General features: G+C 39.5%; 1 protein-coding gene across 2 annotated transcripts; it reads right to left on the bottom strand.

Annotated features, from left to right (window-relative positions):
* Positions 1 to 3,744: 3,744 nt before the first annotated feature.
* TMEM19 (transmembrane protein 19) lies at positions 3,745 to 14,642 on the bottom strand. Of its 2 annotated transcripts, XM_027889096.1 has the most exons (7): positions 14,594 to 14,642; positions 14,199 to 14,349; positions 11,181 to 11,294; positions 9,611 to 9,748; positions 9,012 to 9,266; positions 7,812 to 8,021; positions 3,745 to 5,546 (listed from the first exon to the last, which is right to left on the bottom strand). In XM_027889096.1, the coding sequence occupies exons 2-7, from the start codon at positions 14,326 to 14,328 to the stop codon at positions 5,383 to 5,385; spliced, it is 1,011 nt and encodes a 336-aa protein (XP_027744897.1). In that variant the 5' UTR covers positions 14,329 to 14,349; positions 14,594 to 14,642; the 3' UTR covers positions 3,745 to 5,382. The 2 variants fall into 2 exon arrangements, with proteins under 2 accessions (XP_027744897.1, XP_027744896.1); XM_027889095.1 differs by lacking the exon at positions 14,594 to 14,642 and having other exon boundaries at positions 14,199 to 14,511.
* Positions 14,643 to 19,524: the final 4,882 nt, after the last annotated feature.

The raw sequence follows: 19,524 nt of genomic DNA, 5'->3' as shown, positions 1-19,524 counted from the left end.
TAGACCGTTTCTTATTACAGACAGAACAATATAAGTGCAGGTGGTTGGCAAAGCAAATTTACTTTTCTGCTTTTCAGCTCTCCTGTCTGAAAAAAATTGGGAAGGCATCTATTCTAGGTGCTCTAGGGAAGAGAAGTAAAATCTTCTGTCCTGATATGGTCTCACACAGGACTGGTGTTTTGATTTTGGGCAAGACACTGAACTGATTTTTTTTAGAATTCCCTTCAAATCTAAAGGTAAATTCTGCATTAAAACTCCCATACAGATGAGGGTACCCTAGCACTCCTCAGCATCCTTAATGTAGAAGCGGAGCTCAGAGTGCTGCAATTTGCAAAAAAAGATATTAAGCCACTAGAGAGAGTCCATAAGTGGGACATGAGGATGGTGAACGGTCTGCAGGGGAAGCCTTAAGAGGAGTGGCTGAGGTCACTTGGTTTGTTCAGCCTGGAGGACACTGAGGAGAGACCTCATTGCAGTTACAACTTCCTTGAGAGGGGAAGAGGAGGGGTAGACACTCATCTCCTCACTCTTGTGTTTCTTGACAGGACTCAAGAAAAAGGAATGAAGGTGAGTCAGGGAACAGATATCAGGATAAAATTCTTCACTCAAGGGAGGCTGGGCACTGGAACAGGCTCCCTGGGTAAGTGGTCACAGCACCAAACCTGTCTGAGTTCAAGAAGCATTTGGACGATGCTCTCAGGCATATGGTGTGATTCTTGGGGTGTCCTGCACAGTCTCAGGAGTTGGACTCGATAATCCTGATGGGTCCTTTCCAACTCAGCATATGATTCTATGAACATGGTATATGTGCAGGTGTTATTTTTGGACTTGCAAATTCCATGAAGACACGGGCATAGACTGATACACATACATCCATTTTTTCCATTGAGGGGAAAAATGAAAATATATAATAAAAAATTGGCTTTGTTAAAGAGGAATGAAAAAGGAAAGGCATCTAAGCTTAATCTCTATATTACTTTATTTCAGGTGAGTTCTGAACCCAAGTGAAGCATTTGTTAATCCACAGCAAATCAAACCAGACAAACCTATCTGAATATAAGTCATGTATTATTCAAATTTATAGGCAAACCATTATGATATTATTTTTGTTTGCTTAACTTCGAGCTCTAAAACTCAGTAAATCAATGCTTCTATTTTGTCTTGTGCTAATGGCTTCAGGCACATTTTGTAATGTTTAGTTCTACTTTATGATTGTTTGAACAAAGCCACAAAAAAAGCAGCTACCAGGCAAGAGAGGTGCAAACAAGTTACACAAGGCTTCACAGGTGACTTGGCAGGTCCAGCCAGGTACCTCCTGCAAACTGGCAGTTGTTTCCATATTGGTGATATTCCCCTTTCCAAAACCCTTTCCCCTCAACACGGGTCAGGCTGGTTCTTCCACATTTCAACTAAATCCAGTCTTCCCTTCTGCAGTCAACCAGCTGGATTAGGAAACATCACTTGCCCCTGCTCTAAGATGGCAAATCCCAGAGCAGCACAGAGCAAACATTCCTGCTAAGTGGTCTGCTTATGGGAGGACACATTTATCCTAAAGATATTTTCCAAGTGATAGAGTGTATGATGCTATTGCTTCATATCATCGGTCAGTCACATGGAAGGCTTCCTGGTCAGAGCTACATAACGGTAGTCACCTACTTTTTCTATGTATCCATTGTCTTGTGCTTCAAGGAAAACTTTGACATTTAAGGATGTGGTAGACTGCCCATCACCGACAGTTTTCAAATGCCATTGGACAAATTGATTATTTGCTACATAATCTCACTTAAGATCCCTTTCCTACAAAAGGTTGGACCAGGTGATTTGTCAAGGTTCCTTTCAACCTGGGCTGTTCTGTGATTCTATGATTTAGTTAGTGGTTGCAGTGGCAAGACAGTAAAATTGACCGATTTTCTCCTGTGGGATGAATGTTGTAGAAAAGCTACTGAATATTCCTGGTGGAACTTCTTTACTTGGAATGAAGTTTTACAGACATAGGAGTACCCAAGTGCAAGCTGCAATTTGCTCAGCAGCTTTGTTTCTACGTTTATGTATTTCATCTTCCTTTATTGGCAATAATATTTACTGAAGATGGCTGCAGGCTTGGAAGCACTGCAGGAATCCACATAGTCTGAGTGAATTCATGTACCTTCTCTGATTTATGCATTAAAACAAGCCCATAATTGTGAGAGCTGCATTCCATCCCCCAACAGAAGCAGTATTTAAATTGAAAATTATTATCTAGTTACAGCAATAGCCAGAAGCAGAGACTGTAATGTACCTACAAAGCTCTACATGAATAAATTTTCCATAAAAAAGTTTAACTCCTGCTTGAAGAAGAGCTACTTAAGGTCAATTTGAAATGTTACATAATGAAATGTAAAAAAAAGGCTGAGTGGGGACCAAAGTACTGCTCGTACTTCTGGTAATCCTACTTACAAATCTGAGATGCCCAACCCTAATAGATTTTAATGTGAATAGTACCAGAGCTGGTGCTGTAAAATACCAACAGTAGTTCATAATGTTTCAGCCCTTTATTGCCAGAAAAAGTCAGTCTGCTAGACATCAGCTAATCCTTAATACACAAGAGAATTGATATATTCCCTTTGCTTTTTGTACCACTTTATTTTGTTGTCCCAGAGTACTATGGCTTACATCTGCAATGATGGACCACTCAACAGCAGCATGCACAGGCCCAAGACAACCTATAAGTGTAATAAAAAAATAGAAATAAAAAAAGTAAGTGCATACTAGTGACTGACACCAGTATACTTCAACAGCCAGAATCAAGGCACCAAGCCTGAGCGAGACCTGCCTAAAGATTTCTCGTATGCAATTATGCCAAAATTTTACTTGAACGTCTATCACATCCACAAATCAAGCCAAGCATGAGGACCTACAACTGTAACCTCTTCAATTAAAAAAGTTTTGAGTGTACACTCTTGGTGCTGTGGAAATACTGGTGCCACTTCAATATGAATGAAAAAGCAATGACCGAGGAATATACTACAGGTACCGATGGTTCTGAAGCAAAAGAATTATTCAAGTGCTTAAAGAATGGAATTAAATTTGCTAACTACAGTAACCTATTTTGCAATTCCAAATCTACCAATTTCTCTGGTTTTCTTCTTACTCCTCCTCTTTTTATCCCTTTCCCTTTTACTTCCTGCATTATCTGTCCCTCCAAGTAGCACAGGTGGTATCTCTGTCTGCTCCCTTCTGAGCACAGAACTGCTCTTAGTGACACACACAGAGGCAGTTTGTGACATTCTGCAACTTCTTCCCTGTATCCCATACTCTCCTCTCCACCTCCTCCCAAAGCCCTCAGTCAGCTACTGAACAGTTAAATGTAACCTTATTTCCATAAGCTATACTCCACTCAATATAATATACCCAGAGTTAAATGTCAGAGTAATTGTCCTTTCCAGAGTTCAGGAGTGCTCAGGTCTTTCTGTGTACTCGAAACATATGAGAGAGAATTTCAAAAGCAACTCAAGTGTCATCACTAAGACATGACAAATAAAAAAATCCAAAATAATGGCCTTTGAAGATCTTAACTACAGGAGCTCATTCAGATCACATTCGTTCATATGATCGCAGATCAAAGGATTTCATGCTGCGATGAATTTGAAATCACAGATGTCTTCTCACTAAGGCAAGCTGGTTTTCAAACGAGACTCATTAAATAGTGAAGAGTTGACCATGGCCAGTGTCTGAAAATATACTTCACTTCAGGAAACATAAGAATCTAAAAATAAGGCATTTAATTGAAAAAAAAGTACTTAACAAAAATTGTATCTCTCTCAATTCTAAAAACCACAACAGTATTAATACAATCTTAAAAGACAACTAATACAGCTTTTATTTAGAAGCAGCATAAATCCAAACAGTGCATAAAATTCCCGAGGGTTTATTGTTACAGTTTAAGTGCATATATTCCCTTTACAATTTTGTGCCTTTTCACAGGACAGACATAGAGCAGCTACAGAATTTGTTCTTTTCAGAAAGCCTTTACTACTTTGATCTTTATAATTGGGTAATATAGTGAACTAATTCCAGTGATGAATTCCAGATTTATATTTCAGAAGAGAAAACTCAATATGGAAGGTGTTAAAATTTTTTTAATATTCCCACAAAAGGTGACATAATAAACAATTCAAGTGAACTAAGACAGGCAATATACACAAGACATTTGTAAAAAACCCCTGATGTTCAATACAAAATACTCACCTACCTCTAAAAATAAAAAGCTTTTCATAAGTTAACAGTATGGGCCCTAGTTTCTGAACGTCGACAGTGAGAAGTTATTATGAAGGTATCTCTAAAGTTTAAATACAATCTCTACTGGTTGAATTACTTCTATCTCTTTTATAGATAAATGATGGAAGACACAATCACCTAACATAGGAGCCTGAGCATCAAAAATTAAATTTCCATTTTGAAATAGTTTATAAATGTGACTTCCACCATTTGCTACAAGGATAACTTCTGCAGCTTCTTTGGCTGACGCCATCATCTCTGGATAGAAGCCCCAAACAAAATGGGAAACATTTTCACCGAGAAATAACCAGGGAGTATAGTTTGGTCAGAATGCTAAACATTATGGAACAACTCTATGCTTATAGAAAAAATGTTCTATTTCTAAAGAGATGAATGTGAATTCACAACTGTTATCTTTAATTTTAAATTATTTAATAACTACCACAGTATCGACTATCTTCATAAATATAATTCGTTTTGAAATAAAGATGTCAAAAAACCACAGAAAGATTTATTATTCTTACTGGAACAGCTAGTCAGTTTCTATTTTAAATTTAGATTGTTGCTTGACATTACAGAACAGCATCACTTTTATGAATTCTATTCTCAGGGAAGTGGAGATACTATCAGGATACTGAATAGACAACAAAGCTTAATTCTCTCTTCCCTGTCCAAATACTTCTAGAAGATCTTAGTACTGTAAACTATGGGAAATAGCAGAACTCAGCTACTTCAACCATGTTACCATTGCCTAAATAAAGCTCCAGTGTACTTTGTGTCTGGTTTGGAAAATAGCCACAATGCTCCATCACACCTTCTATTTCCAGCTTCTTGCCTTTCCAGATGCTGAAGACTGGAGAACACAGACACCAACTTCAGCTCCATGAGGATAAATGAAGCAAATGCTTCACCTCACTTGGAAATGACCTACATCTGTCTGAAGAGCAGCGAGAGCATACTGACAAAGTGCCTTCCAAGTCCTGAGAGATGCTGGTTGCCACATGAGTAAGTTGGCTCTCTGAAAGTTCCAGATCCTTCTCTTCAAAAGAGTTCAAGTAGAATCCCTTAGAGTCTCTGAGTAAGACTGAACACGTATCAATCACACGCAGAAAGCCTTAGACCATTTCAACCCCTTGGCCAGAAAAACCATGCCATGCCTGGAAGCACCAAAGCAATGATTACAGAAGAAAAAAGATTTACTGCGTTGTTGTCTAATATAGGTTTTCCAGATATGTGCTTGGAGTGTTTTGTTTGGTGGTTAACAACCATTCCAATGTTCTGGTCAAAACCTGGGAAAAGATAAAGACTTCATTTTACAATGCCAACCAAGCTAAAAAGGAACTTAGTAACCATGTGTAGCAGCTTCCTAAATTTATTTTACCGTTACGGTGTTAAACCTTTGTAAGAAGATGTCATCAGACTAAACTAAATTACAGTTTAATTTGGTACCTTCATATAATGGGGTATAAATGCAATGCATGACATTAGAAGTTACTTCTTTGGAGAAGTTACACTTCTGTCAAATCTACTTCTCTCTTTATGCAATTTCACAGCAAAGAAAGGAATGAAACGATAAATCAGAAGAAGAAAAAGCTGTTCCAAGAGTCATTCTAAAGCAAAGGATGATGTTTTGAACAGAAGCAACTGATTAGCAACATGTATTTCCTGTCAAGATGCGAAAAAACTACAGAAAAATCAAACTGCAAAGACCAATAGTTTAGCCCTTAACACTTGCTATATTTTAGAAAGTAATAAGTTTCCTTGGGAAAAGCAAGGAATAAATTTTTCTAAATATATCTCTCAAATGTACATAAAGTGTAGGTTCAGAGCATAAACAAGTAGGTAAAGTAACATCAAGTCCTTCCATTAGCTTTATTTCTTACAGAATAAGTATAGCTTGAGACTGACAACATGGGCAAATTTGAATTTAATTCTGTACAGCTATTTAGACAAAGCTCTAATTAACAAGGTGTGGGCAGGGATGGACCTTCTTTTAGAAACAGGGGGTACCACAGGCTATTAGATACACCAAATCTAGGACTACTACCAAAAGGAAAAACACTAAGAGAAGTACATAGCAGTACAAGTTAACTGTTTTCAAAAACGACACAATTCCTTATTACCACTGTCATATTTATTGTTTTTCAAGCTGCTGCAGGGACTACAGTATTCCTTATGAGTCCACATTGAAAAGAAACTGGGAAAGTGGGCTAAAGTAAGGAGGGACACAAAACTGAACAGCATGCATGATGTGAGCAGCACAATTTCACCTGTGTCACAGCATATGTGTACCACAGCATGTCTGTGTATAATACAGCACACGTACTCCAGCAGCGCTTCTGAACTTGTAAAAGAAACTGTGGAACTTGCATAGAGTCCCTGCTGCAGCTAGCAAAGGAAGTTGCTGAGCACGAAAAAAATACACGAAGAAGAAATAGATGCTGATAAATGCAAGCATGCATTAGCTAAGTATATCCCACTCTCTTAATGCATCTGCCTCATTAGGAGCTTGAAACATTGTCCGACTGCTTAAGTGTTTTCTCTTCAGTAGAGAAATATCTAAAAATTCAGCAAATGACTAAACACTCCACTTTGGACTTTCCTGGAATTACAAGAATAGAGCATAAAAAATGCTGGAAAACCAAATACAGAGCATCAGCAACGGTTTGTAGTTCTCCTTGCAGTGGTAGATCTAAGGGCATTGCGTATCTCAGACAGTTCACCTGCACATTCACACCTTGACTTCCAACTTATAACTGTTATATCAACAACGAAACCTAGAAACTTTAGTTCTCTCTGTAAGCAAGCTGTTAAACACAACAGTGTCAGATATAGTTTTTAAATGATTTTTAAATGTAGGGTAAATTTACAGCTTATCCTAAAGGTTGTCTGTAGGTTGTCACAGACAATGATCCTTCAGGGCAATGAGTAAACACTGAAATAATTTAGAATCATCAAGCCAACATTTTTTTTTGAAAAATGGACATGCTCTTTTTGATTTACAATCACAGCTAGTTTATGATAAGCTTAACTTATAGGAAACAGTACTCTATGAAGCAGTGAAAAAACCCCAGAACATAAAACATTGTTCACATTTTCCTGGAGCTTTTCATTTTTAATTCTTAAAACTGAGACTACTGCTAAGACTTCAGAGTTAGGAAGGGAGCTTCTGCAGTGACAACTTAATACAAGTAAATGGATAAAATTAAACTGACATTTTGCCTTGTAAAATGCTACTATAATTAGATATATAGAAGAGGAGAGGGCAGCTATGACTTCTCCCAAGGTAACATGTTGGAGATCTCTGATCTCTTTCAGTCATCACCAAGACAGTAAGCTACAGTAAACAAATCAAAATTTGAAAAGGAGCCACTGCCCTTGCTGGTTGTCATTATCATGTCCATTACTTTTGCTCCCTTTGTCCTTTGTTTTGCTACTTCTTTATTTTTTCAATTTAAAAATCATGCCCTCAACACTTCTTGAAATTCAAGTCCAATTTTAGGTTACACTGGGAAAGGCGGAGGGGGGGGGAAGAAAAAAAAGAAGAATCTTACCACTGTATTGCATTGTAGCTCCCAAATATGAATCAACAATTGATCCCAGTAGGCCAGCTGCTGCACCAAACACAATAATGGGCCATTGTGGAGCAGATATTTCCAGATCAGTCACAAAAATGAGTTGTGTTATGAAGTAGGCTATACCTACTGACATGCCCCCAAGCAAACTTGAGAGCAGGCCTACTAATGTAATTGCTCCGTTAGTACCTAAATCAAACAAAACAAAGCTGATTTAAAAACATTTTTAAAGACTTATATTTGTTCAAATGTTTTACATGACATCAAAACTGTTTGTACTGATCTTCTCCCCTTCTATCCGCAAGAGTCTGCTACTGCAGCTTTTATTTACAACTCTCAGTGTGCAACTGAGAAGATTAACCTGAACCATTATGGCCTGTTACTACTCTTTTCCTGTCTCTAGGGTTAGTTATCTAGAAATAATCACTAGCATTAAATTAAATAAAACCAGACAGCACACCTCTCAGTGTAACCTGGTACTTGTCTGTTGTAGGTCATGGTGGGGGCAGGATAAAAAAAGAGATTTGCTTCAAAAAACAGACCTTGATATGTGCATGTTATTAAAGCAATGCCTCTCTAAGAAGAAGTATAGCCAGACATATTTAAAGAAAAGAAGAAAATCTATAGACAGCAAGATATGTGACAGCTCATTGAATAAAAAACTGAAGAATGCATATAAAGGTAAAAAATACTTCCAAGCATTTAAATCCTATCCAACAAGATCTATAAGTGATCAATATACCAGCAAGATAAGACACTCCTTTAAGGCAGCAGCGACATTCACTGTGGAGACAAGGTTTGACAGACACAAAGGTCACCTGCACACCCTTGGTAAGGTATTAAAGGAAATGAGTGATTTGGTTAAGAACTGAATTTTCTGCATTGTCTGTGTTGAATACATACATATATTCTACTCATTAAAATATGAATGCCTGAAAAATGAGTTGATAACATGTATTCTTTATACTAGTAGCAACATAAACACTTTTAATAGAGATGAGAAATGACAGTATTCAGAATGACTTTAGCTCCGTGGATCCTGTGTTGGTGCATCCCAACCAATCCCAGATTTCCGATGTTTGTTTTTCCTCAGTCTTTCTTGGAACTATTCAAGCTGGATGCATAATTCAAAACAGATTAACAAAATATTCAGAACATGTAGAATAGGTAATACCTTACCTACTGGAACCTGTTCCCAGGTTGTTATCAATCTTGGTTTACTTTTACTCATAACACTACCAATCTCTGAAGCCCATGTATCACCAGCAGAGCATGCCAAAGCTCCCAAAAGGGATAAGCACATCCATGACGCTGTGTATTCCTTTGAAAAGTCAATAGGAATTTCACCTGGTCCATTTTCTATCATATATAAGAGAGCCAGCTCAGTAGGAACACCACCATTACAGAATACTTGAACCCAATTCCTCTGTCCACCTGAAGTAATAAAAAATAAATTTTCAGTAATTTCAGATAACAATAATTGACAAGCAACAGCATGAGACAAAAGCAAAACACACATATATAAAGTTAAATTTAAAAAGACACATGTTCCAAACAGAAACTTAAAATAAATAAATAAAGACAGCAATTTATTAAACAGAACAGAGGCAAAAGTAAAGTCACTCGCTAATGTTACAGGGATAAGGGTAGAGGGGAGTCACAACAACAGTGTTCCCTATTCGGGATGTTACATCTCATCTGACCCTTCGAAAGGAATAGGAATATGCAGTATTTATTCTCCACAAGGGATCTGAAAGCTGGAAAGTATTTTGGCTTACCTTCTTTGTATTCTGAATCTATTTGCTTCTTTATATCTTTTTTCCATTTAGTAAGTTTTGAAGAAGTAACAAAAAATACAAACAAAGAAGAGAAGAAACTGTAATTTGCGACTGTAAGGATAAATCCAACCACCAATCCTATAAAGAAAAAAAAAAAGTACAAGTTCCTCCATGTGACAATTCTTGCTTTGCAAAGCACTTAAGTAATTTGAATTTTCTGAATATGAAGAGTATCTTCATGATACCTAAGACAATCATGCAGTCACAGATTCTACTGCTAAATTGCTAATTTAATTGCTACTGCTTGTGTGATTTTTAAGACCTTCTTTTGCCCCAAATCAGTAATAATGTGCAAAAATAAAAGAGCAATAAAAAAACACAAAGCAAAATCCAGAGGATATATAACTGAAATTTAAGCACTCTGCCTGAAGAATACTCTTACTTGTATAAGGAGCAGATATACAGCTGTAGCTATGCCTTTATCAGCAAGTTTATCATCAGTTTAGGTATCAAATCCCACATCCAAGGTCTCTAAGATAACCACTATAACCCTCCTCTGTATCTTAGCAGATGCTACTTCTCCCTTCTGTTCTTTTTTTTTCCAGTTTCTAATTTTTATGCCATCTTTAAATTTCTGTAATTTTTTAAAGTATTTGAGCTTCTAGATGTGATTAATTTTTATGTCCCCCTTTACAAAGGAGGTCTCATTTCACTCCCCATCATGAGATTACAATTCTAAATGACTGAAAGAAAATTGGCTGCACTTAGGGCAGACGTCAATATAAACCTCTTAGCAGAGCTGTTACATTAAGAAGTAAAAACGTAGAAGTGAAAAAGAGTTTTTTAAATCTAGAAAATGCTCCCCTTAACCTGCAGACAGAACAAGATTTGCAAAATGGGCAACACTGGAGAAGAAGATTTGAGGTCCCACTTCATTCCACTGGTCATCAACTCAGACAATGTCACAAGACCAGGGTGAATCACCTCAGCCGGAAATCTTGCATCGAATTTCAATAAACACTATTGTACACTGTGCTGCACTTTTTATCAGGCAGTCAAGAAAAACTTTATCGAAATGGTCATTTGTTTGAACTAAAGTACAGATTTAATTTTCTTATTTTTGGCAGCCAAAAATGCCTTGAACCACTTCTATTACAGTAAGGAGAACCATGTTCTCTTAACTGGTTTCCTCCCAGAGGCAGGTAGGGTGCTGACATGGATCAGTTTTAGGGTATTTTTTACTATGACCTCTGCCATTTATTTAATTCTCTGTAAATCCATCTGTATGTTAAAACAAAACATGTGATTTAACTACATACTCTAATGAAGTTTAAAAGAATTTTCTAGGTTTATATAAATCTAATGACAAATTAATCAAATTAATCAAATAATCAAAGTAGCACAAAATTCTGTGTTTAAACAGGCATGAGAGAAAAAAACAGTATGAATTTAAGGTATGTACGCTTACATTTACACTTTTATTATAATAGAACCAAGTACTAAAGTCTTAAAAATTACAAACAACAAAAAGGAAGTTAACTTAATTTACTAAATATTGAGTTTAACATACCTCCCAATGCACCACTGTGATCAAGACTCTTCTTCTTAAAACCCTGCGCAGCAATAATTAGTGGAACCAAGACTGAAAAAAGCCAGCGCCATGGAGAAATGGGTCGTAAAGTACCTGAGAAATCAAATAACAGGGTTTCAGGTGATCCTTATAAACCTTTTCAATGCCTTCATATCTGTAAAATTACCTTCTAGTATATACTTAGAGTCTGACCTTAATAGAGATTAAAACTTTCTACCTTCTAGAAGAAAGACAGTAATTTATTGAGTCTTTTCTGTTTAAAATAACATACCTTTTAATTGGATAATCATAAATCCTTTATTAACTTCTTTTATTTTAGTGAGTGTTCTGGAATATTAGAAGGAAATAAATATGTTTAGGACATTGATAATAAACTGTCTCCTTAGAAGACAGTTGCTGTGGATACTACTGCTTTATGGAATGGTGTGGAATTACAAGAGCCGAGCAGGATATTATTTTCCTGTTCTGCAGACTCAATAAATTACTGCCTTAGCAGTAAGATCCTTAGTGCCTTAATATTTTATCACCTCCTTTTGACTTTAACTTGGAGGACACAAAGTTCATTGCAAAGGATGCCAAAAGTACATCTTGTAAAACACTGAAATTTAAAAGTCTGAAATTATTCCTTAATACTAAAGTTTAAACATCTTCCATCCTTGTCATCTTAAGAGATAAGGAAGCTATTGATTATATCCTGAACTACACTCCTTACTGTGATAGAATTTCAATACTATAAAGAAGACAAGAAAGACAATCCACTAGGGGAAAGTAGTGTGACCACTTCATGAAACATCAGCACTATCAGTTCTTCTGAGCTTGAAGTACGGCTCTTTAAAATATCCCTTAAGCTGATGACTATAGCAAAATTTCAAGTTACAGTTTTTGTTTGAAAAACCCAAAAACTTTTAAAAAATAAAACCAACAGTTAATGTAGTTTTGAGCTAAAAATCTTAGCTCAGATAATAGAGACTTCACACAGACACAGCAGCTTGTCTTGCTGGAGAGCTAAACACGGCAGTTTTCAACAAGAACTTTTGTGTTCAGCAGTACCCTGACCTTCGCACATACACAGGCTCCTTGGTGCAAAGCAGAACAAATGTCTCTGAAATCACAGTAAGACACTCATTGCAAGTGCAAACATTCACAGGGCAAAAACTTCTCTTCTGTGTACTGAAAAGCCCCAGTGCCATAGCAGGTGAGCAAGGGAGTCTTGCAGACAAGGGCTGACTAAAGAATTCAGAAGACAAGCACTGGCTACCTATGAAGAGACCTCCAGTGCTGTAGCCTGGTATTGCTTATCACAGACCAAGGCAGCTCTTAGCGTAAACTTCAGTGTGAGCAGTACTGGAACACAAAGGGTTTCTTTTTCCTTGGCTAAGAAATAGAATTTTTATCTTTTCAAGGACATTTTTAAACTAACCTTTTTGTATTTTCTTGAAGGGGAGAAAAGTATTGGTATTAAGTTACTCCTGAATACAAGCAGTTACAAGTAAGATAGAACACATTCATTGGTTCATTACGGATTCTCTGGCACTCCCACTTTACCAATATTTTGGTTACTTTTGGTGCATAAGCATTACTAGAAATTGTAAATTAATAAAAGGATGTCTGTAATATTTTTGCATTTATGTTACAGACTGTGAATTTCATCACTTATATGGGCTTAATCTATTAAGCCTACTAAGTACTATACATTTTATTCACCTCCTCAAGCCGAGCTCTTTATAGTCTCAGGCAAATGAAAAATAGAAGTTGTATGTCCTTGTGCCATAATCATTCACTACAAAAAGGAGGATTAGTCTCCAGTCCCCTCCTTTCTATCACTCCCTATCCCAAATCACCTGATATCGAGTCTTTCAACTCTCCACTGCCAATCACCTTAGATAGCAGGGACTAGAATATCCTAATTATCAGAAAAACTCAGAAAGCTATAGCTTTAGAGAGCAGACACACACAAATGAAGTTGCATGTTTAAATCCAACTTGTTTAGCTCTAATGGACACAAGCAAAGCCGCTTGTGAAGCCGCTTCTGCCTACCTTCTGCATGTCTGGCATCTCACTACAAGCCAAAGAAGTGTCCAGACAACACAGATTTAATGCTGTACCAGAACTAATATTCCATCCTAAAACCCAAAGCACTGAAAAACACTGAGCAGAGATATCCAACTGCCACTGCAAAATCAACTTATACTGGTGGTATACTTGTTCTAACTTCTTCTAGATCCAGAGTGACACTGGGCAGTCAAAGGTGTTCATTCTGCATCCCTAAGCACTTTCAGCAACACTGCAATGACACTGGAGCTCTTCCAAAATAAACTGGCTGAGGTCTTAAGGACCTGCCCTGAAAAGCAGTTAAACTCTTCTAGACTTGAACTGATACTCAAGGCAGTGCTGCTGCTTCCACACATTGCTGTAAGAACAGTCCTAGAGGCAAAATGACAGACCACAGAGTACTTGCGTCCCTGCAACTATACACTACTAAGTCTGAGCTGCCTCAACAGAACGTTGAGCTGACAGTACACACCCATGCCAGCCACTCCATGCATACATTCCCATCTTTCTTCTGTGTTCCTTGACCAAGGAATTCTTCCTGCACGCCCTGTTCTGCACGTTGCTGCATGTGCATGCCCAGAACAGTTTTGAAGGCTGGCACACTCATTCTGTGCTGTCACATACTTTCCCTCACCCAGAAAGACCTCTGTCGGCTGGCTCTTTCTTTTCACTTTTTAATTTTTATTTGCTTTCTTTTAGGGAATGAAATCATAAAGAATACCAACATTTTAAATACTACAGGATCCGTGGGCAGAGCTGCAAGTAGGTGGCTGTCAGCACCTACACTATCAGGTACTGTCAGTGGTGAGATTTTCAGTTCTACTGACGAAAAACGGGGCTGTGCACACCCCTCTTCCCATTTTGTGTGTCAAGCCTGCAGGAACTGGATGGGAGGGTTCACCCCCGGCCATGCCACGCCGGCCTCTCCCCGGCCTTTGGACTCACCGTAGTACGTACTTGCAGTCATGGACACGATCCAGAAAGCCAGCGAAATACAAATGAGCAAGTTCAGGATGACCATATTCGCCATCATCTTGAGGTACTCTCTGAAGAAATCCTCCTGGTAATAGGGCATGAGAAGCCAGGGGGAGAACACCTGACGGGAAAACAAAAGGCGCAGCGCATCAGCGACACCGCTACCGCCACCACCGTCACTACCATCTCCTCCTTCTCCCGACTGGCGGGAGCCGCGGCCGGGCGCGGCCCGCACCGCCCCCGCGGCGCTGCCGGGAGGCACCGAGGCGCTCATGGGGAGGCTGCTGCGGGCCCCCTGCCCGGCTCGGGGCCGGGCTGGGCGGTGGGCGGCCGGAGGCGCTCGCACCGCCCGTTCCGTCACTGACCTGCTCCCCCGACGGCCGGCGCCGCCACCATCCCGCCCCGCGCCCGCGCCGCGCATGCTCCGCCCGCCGCCGCAGCCCCGGCCCGGCCCCACCCGCACCGCCGCCGCGCGCAGGGAGCGGGAGTCGCCCGGGCCTGGGGGCGCCGCGGCCGCACTCGGGCCGTGCCCGCGATCTGTGCCCTCTGTGGGCATTTCTCCCCTGTCTGGCGCCGGGACGGGGTTTTCGCCACACGCTGCCCCTATAGATCCAGTTTGTGAAATAAAAACAGCATTGACACTCCTTCATGAAAAGCATGAAAAGCATGAAATCTGATGGAAATTGTTGATGCTTAAAGAATTGTCAACTTTATATTGGAATTGTAATTAGCAAACACAGGCCTTCTTTAGTGTGACTTAGAAAATTAGAACACTTAACCGAATAGGCAAAACTGCTAGCTGCAAATAGGCAACTGCCCTTGGGCGAGAGACAGAGAGTTAACTAACTATTGCTTCAAAAACACGTAAACGGGCTGGGAAAAACAGGTAACACACCCTTGCTTCTAGGCACATAGACAGGTGTTATCTGAAAGCCAGAAAATATTTCTAAGGTTAAGTAAAATAGAATGCTATTGTAATGTGTGCTTAACCGTTTAGTTTATTGGCTACTAACCATAGAAATGTAAGAGTGTATGGCATTTATGATAAAACTACTATATAGTAATGTAATGGTAAGTAAGTAATGGCCAGTCTTCGCAAACGAAGAACCGGGGAAGGTCTTTACACCTTCCAGCCTGCGCATTGGATTTTTTAGGTGAGACACAGTGTGCGCGGAACTGAGCCCACCCTTTAATCCTGAGGTTTGTCTGCCGGGGCCAAGCACGCTTGGACGGTGGCAGCGAGGTCCTCAGGACGTAGATGGATTGCCTTACAGGGCTAACGAGCTCCATCTGCCCGGGGAGGGGCCCTGACTGGGAATCGAACCCGGGTCTCTGCAGTGACAGTGCAGTGTCTTTTCCCCTAGACCACCGGGGGTTCCCACTATATAGACCCACCCACCAAAAATGTGGAAAGGCAGAAGGCACATTAGTGGGGTTAACCCTGTGTCTTCTCCACCAAGATGAATAAAGGTACTTTGGCAGACAATGCGTTTGTTGGTCGATTGCTTTGAATCAATTGGCGAGCCACCAGGAGAATCTCTGTTTGGCTGTGAGACCCTTTGGGCCGGGGACCCTCCAAGGGCACCCCGGAGCCCTTTTGCTCCGCAGGAGGTTCCACGGACCCTTGGATCAGTGCGGGGACAGACAAGATCCCGATGCAGATTGGTAAACCACATTTAAAATACCTGACGTAAAATTTGAAACCTTGGGGGTATTTTGAAAGGGTATTTAAAAGGCATTTTAAAGGTATTTTATTAAAAGGTATACTGGCTAAAATCCATAAGTCATATGCAGGATAGCCTGAGGAAGTTGTAGAGGCATGGGAGTCCTCTCGGGATTGTGGGTTAGAGTCCCATAAAAGAAAAAAGAAGGAGGTAGGCAGGTTTGAATACTGCAGAAGCAACCGCAAAACAGTTAAACACTTAAAGGCGAGCTATACCTTCTGAGTGTGGATTAAGGTCTCACCGAGGGGTCAAAGAGCTTTTGAATGTGGGTTAGAGTCCCACCAAAGCTCTACCAGACTCCTTATAAAAGGGTCTAGAAAGAAAGGAATGAATGTTTTTGGATTTATCTTTGTGGCTGGATTTGGACTAGGATTTGGAATTGCGATTGTTGTAAGTTTGACAATATGTTGGCTTTTGGTCTGTTTCAAATGATGTGTGTGTGGATCCCGTGTATAGTATTTTCTGCAGAAAGTGGGTGTTAACTAAGCACTGAGCGTGGATGGGAAGTCAAGTGGGATGAGGTGGTCCATGCAGACATGTTCTTTTACTTAAGAGATCACCCCAAAATAGAAACAGAATGTGTCATTAATTTGTCCCCAAGGGACCCCTTTGTGTCAACATTATAACAGGACAATTGATGGGATGGAAAAGGGAAACTGAGGTGGTGCTGTTCTGCGTGCTCTATCGGGCAAAGATGCTTAAAATACAGGGAAGTAGAAGAAAGAAGATTATGTCGCCCCTGCAGAATCATGGGCAAGGGAGAGAGAAAGAGAATGGGAAGGAGCTTGCCCAAAGTCTCCAGCAGAACAGAGAGCTGCCCTCTTTACCAGAATCAGAAAGAGGAAGGACCAGGAAAGCGAAATCAGGAGATAAATTTGGAAACTTTATGGTGCATATAGTGGCAGGACAGACAAATATTCAATATACAGGAAATGAAACAAGCCTGGGTTTGCCTTTATCCCGTACTTATACCCTATCTGCTAGAGTAAAGGATTTTACTGTAACCATAAGACATAAAACCTTGGGAAAACTAGACCTTTATGAAATAAAGCTACCAGGAACACCGTGGAAGAAGAATAAGATCACACAAAGTGTTCCTTGTTCAAACAGGATGCTATGTAGACTTGTAGTTCAAGTGAAGGAATTAGAACTATACTATTACATAAAGAGTGTCTGGAAGATGTCTGAAAAATCAAACCTTTCTGAGGATTTAGTGTTATTATTTATTCTTCCTCCTTCACCACCCCCTTTCGTACCATCTGTGTGTGCTGTAAGCTATCATAAGTTTTCATTTGCAGGACCTTATGTGGTAAAACAAACTAATGAACAGAAACTATTACTAGACCCAGTGTACTCGCTAAAGAAATTAGAGGTTACGATTCAAGCAAATATTTCAGAAGTACAACAGAACTGTTCTCAGTTTATAGCACAAAGCTTACAAGGATGGGAAGAGTGGCTAAAATCACGGACACTAAATACCCAGGTCAAGCAAGATTTAGCAGGATGGTTCGGGTCAGGATTAGGAATACTTAACTCTATAGATCAGGAGGTACTGATTAATAAATTAAGTACCGTCACTACAGACTTGGGCCAGTTCCAAGTACCATTAAGATCATCACTATTCACGCTAGCAGACACACAAAAACTGACGGCAGATTTACTGACCACCCTGTCCAGACATACCCAAAAAGACTTTCAGTCAGTTGTATCCTTTGAAGGAGGATTACAAGGTAATTTATCCCTTGCCCTTCAGTGTATACAGTCACAGTTATGGCTACAAACTGTACTATCAGATATCATTAGGGAAGGAGTGTCGGGGAGACTGCCACAAGAAATAAAAGAAATAATAGCGAAAACTGATACTACCACTCAGTCTCAAAAAAATTACCAGGGCTGGTGGCAGCTCACTGTCATAACATAAGCATTGGCTCATGTGAAGAAATAACTAATGGAACTGATTTTTGTGTATGTAATTTTACTACTATAATAGGATGTGATTTTTATCATACTGTTCCAGTCGCCACCACTCAATTGATCACTGATGAATATGTGTTGTTTAATGAGGTCCCTAAATTACAGATTGGAATGGACTCTAGGATTTTGAAGCAGATTCTGCATCACCCAGGTACTGAAGCTTTATTACAAAAGGTCCATAAAACCTCACAACAAGCCCTTTGGACAGCAGAACATGACATCTTCAAAATTAATGAGATCACAACCCAAATACAAAAAACAGGAGGACACCATTGGTGGGATGTCTTCCTAGGATGGAAGAAGTTAAAATCTCCAGCAGCAGCTCAACTATTCAACTTTTTAGTGTATCCGGTGCTAATACTGATCCTTGTGGCCTTGATCCTGACCATCATGAATCTTTGGATGTGGTGGAGGATCCGAACTTGTCACTCAGTAAGTACATGTCTTATGGACTGTAAACAAGATCTTGCAGAAGAATTTGCAATAGGATTAGAAAAGGCGGGATTGAAACAAAGAATTGTCAACTTTATATTGGAATTGTAATTAGCAAACACAGGCCTTCTTTAGTGTGACTTAGCAAATAAGAACACTTAACCGAATAGGCAAAACTGCTAGCTGCAAATAGGCAACTGCCCTTGGGCGAGAGACAGAGAGTTAACTAACTGTTGCTTCAAAAACACGTAAACGGGCTGGGAGAAACAGACAGGTAACAAACCCTTGCTTCTAGGCACATAGACAGGTGTTATCTGAAAGCCAGAAAATATTTCTAAGGTTAAGTAAAATAGAATGCTATTGTAATGTGTGCTTAACCGTTTAGTTTATTGTCTACTAACCATAGAAATGTAAGAGTGTACGGTATTTATGATAAAACTACTATATAGACCCACCCACCGAAAATGTGGAAAGGCAGAAGGCACATTTGTGGGGTTAACCCTGTGTCTTTGGCAGACAATCCGTTTGTTGGTTGATTCCTCTGAGTCAGCACCAGTGAGTGTCTGTATGAGGTTTGAAACCCGTTGGAATACTGCAAAGTTCATTAGTACCAGAAGAGACTTGAAACGTTTCCTAAAGTTGCCTAGGGATGAAAACATACCAAACCTGCCTGATGGCTTTTCTCGGAGCATGCCAGAATTACTCTCAAAACACTCAAGTTGTAAATAAGCTGACACTAGTTACAGGAAGGGCTCCCACTTGAACATATCAGAGGCTTTGTCAACAAAGCACAGAATGAGGTGAAACTCCACAACTTTTCAAAACCCCCTAGTTTTGAGGCAGCAGCCTCAAACAAAAAAAAAATAAATAAATGAAATTATCAAGACTTTGGGTATCACAGATTGACATAGCAGTTATGCATTCAGGATTTGTTCAGTGGAACGTAGACCAAAACCTTCGAGTTTATAAACACTGGTACAGATGAGTCACCTCATGAACATCACTAAACTCAGGTGCTTTTTGTTCATGGACTTGTGGCAGCAGCAGCATAGAATATTTATATTCATTGAGAGGCAGAGTAATAGGAAAAAGGGAAATAAAAAATCTTCTTTTATATACAACAGGAATAGTTTTTAAATGAAAAAATTCAAGTGACTATTCTTAGT

This window comes from Empidonax traillii, unplaced genomic scaffold (genome assembly GCF_003031625.1).
Source record: "Empidonax traillii isolate 1590-97213 ecotype Southwest subspecies unplaced genomic scaffold, ASM303162v1 scaffold252:size1141739, whole genome shotgun sequence".
NCBI classification, from domain to species: Eukaryota; Metazoa; Chordata; class Aves; order Passeriformes; family Tyrannidae; genus Empidonax; species Empidonax traillii.
This window is presented reverse-complemented; position numbering and strand designations above follow the sequence as displayed.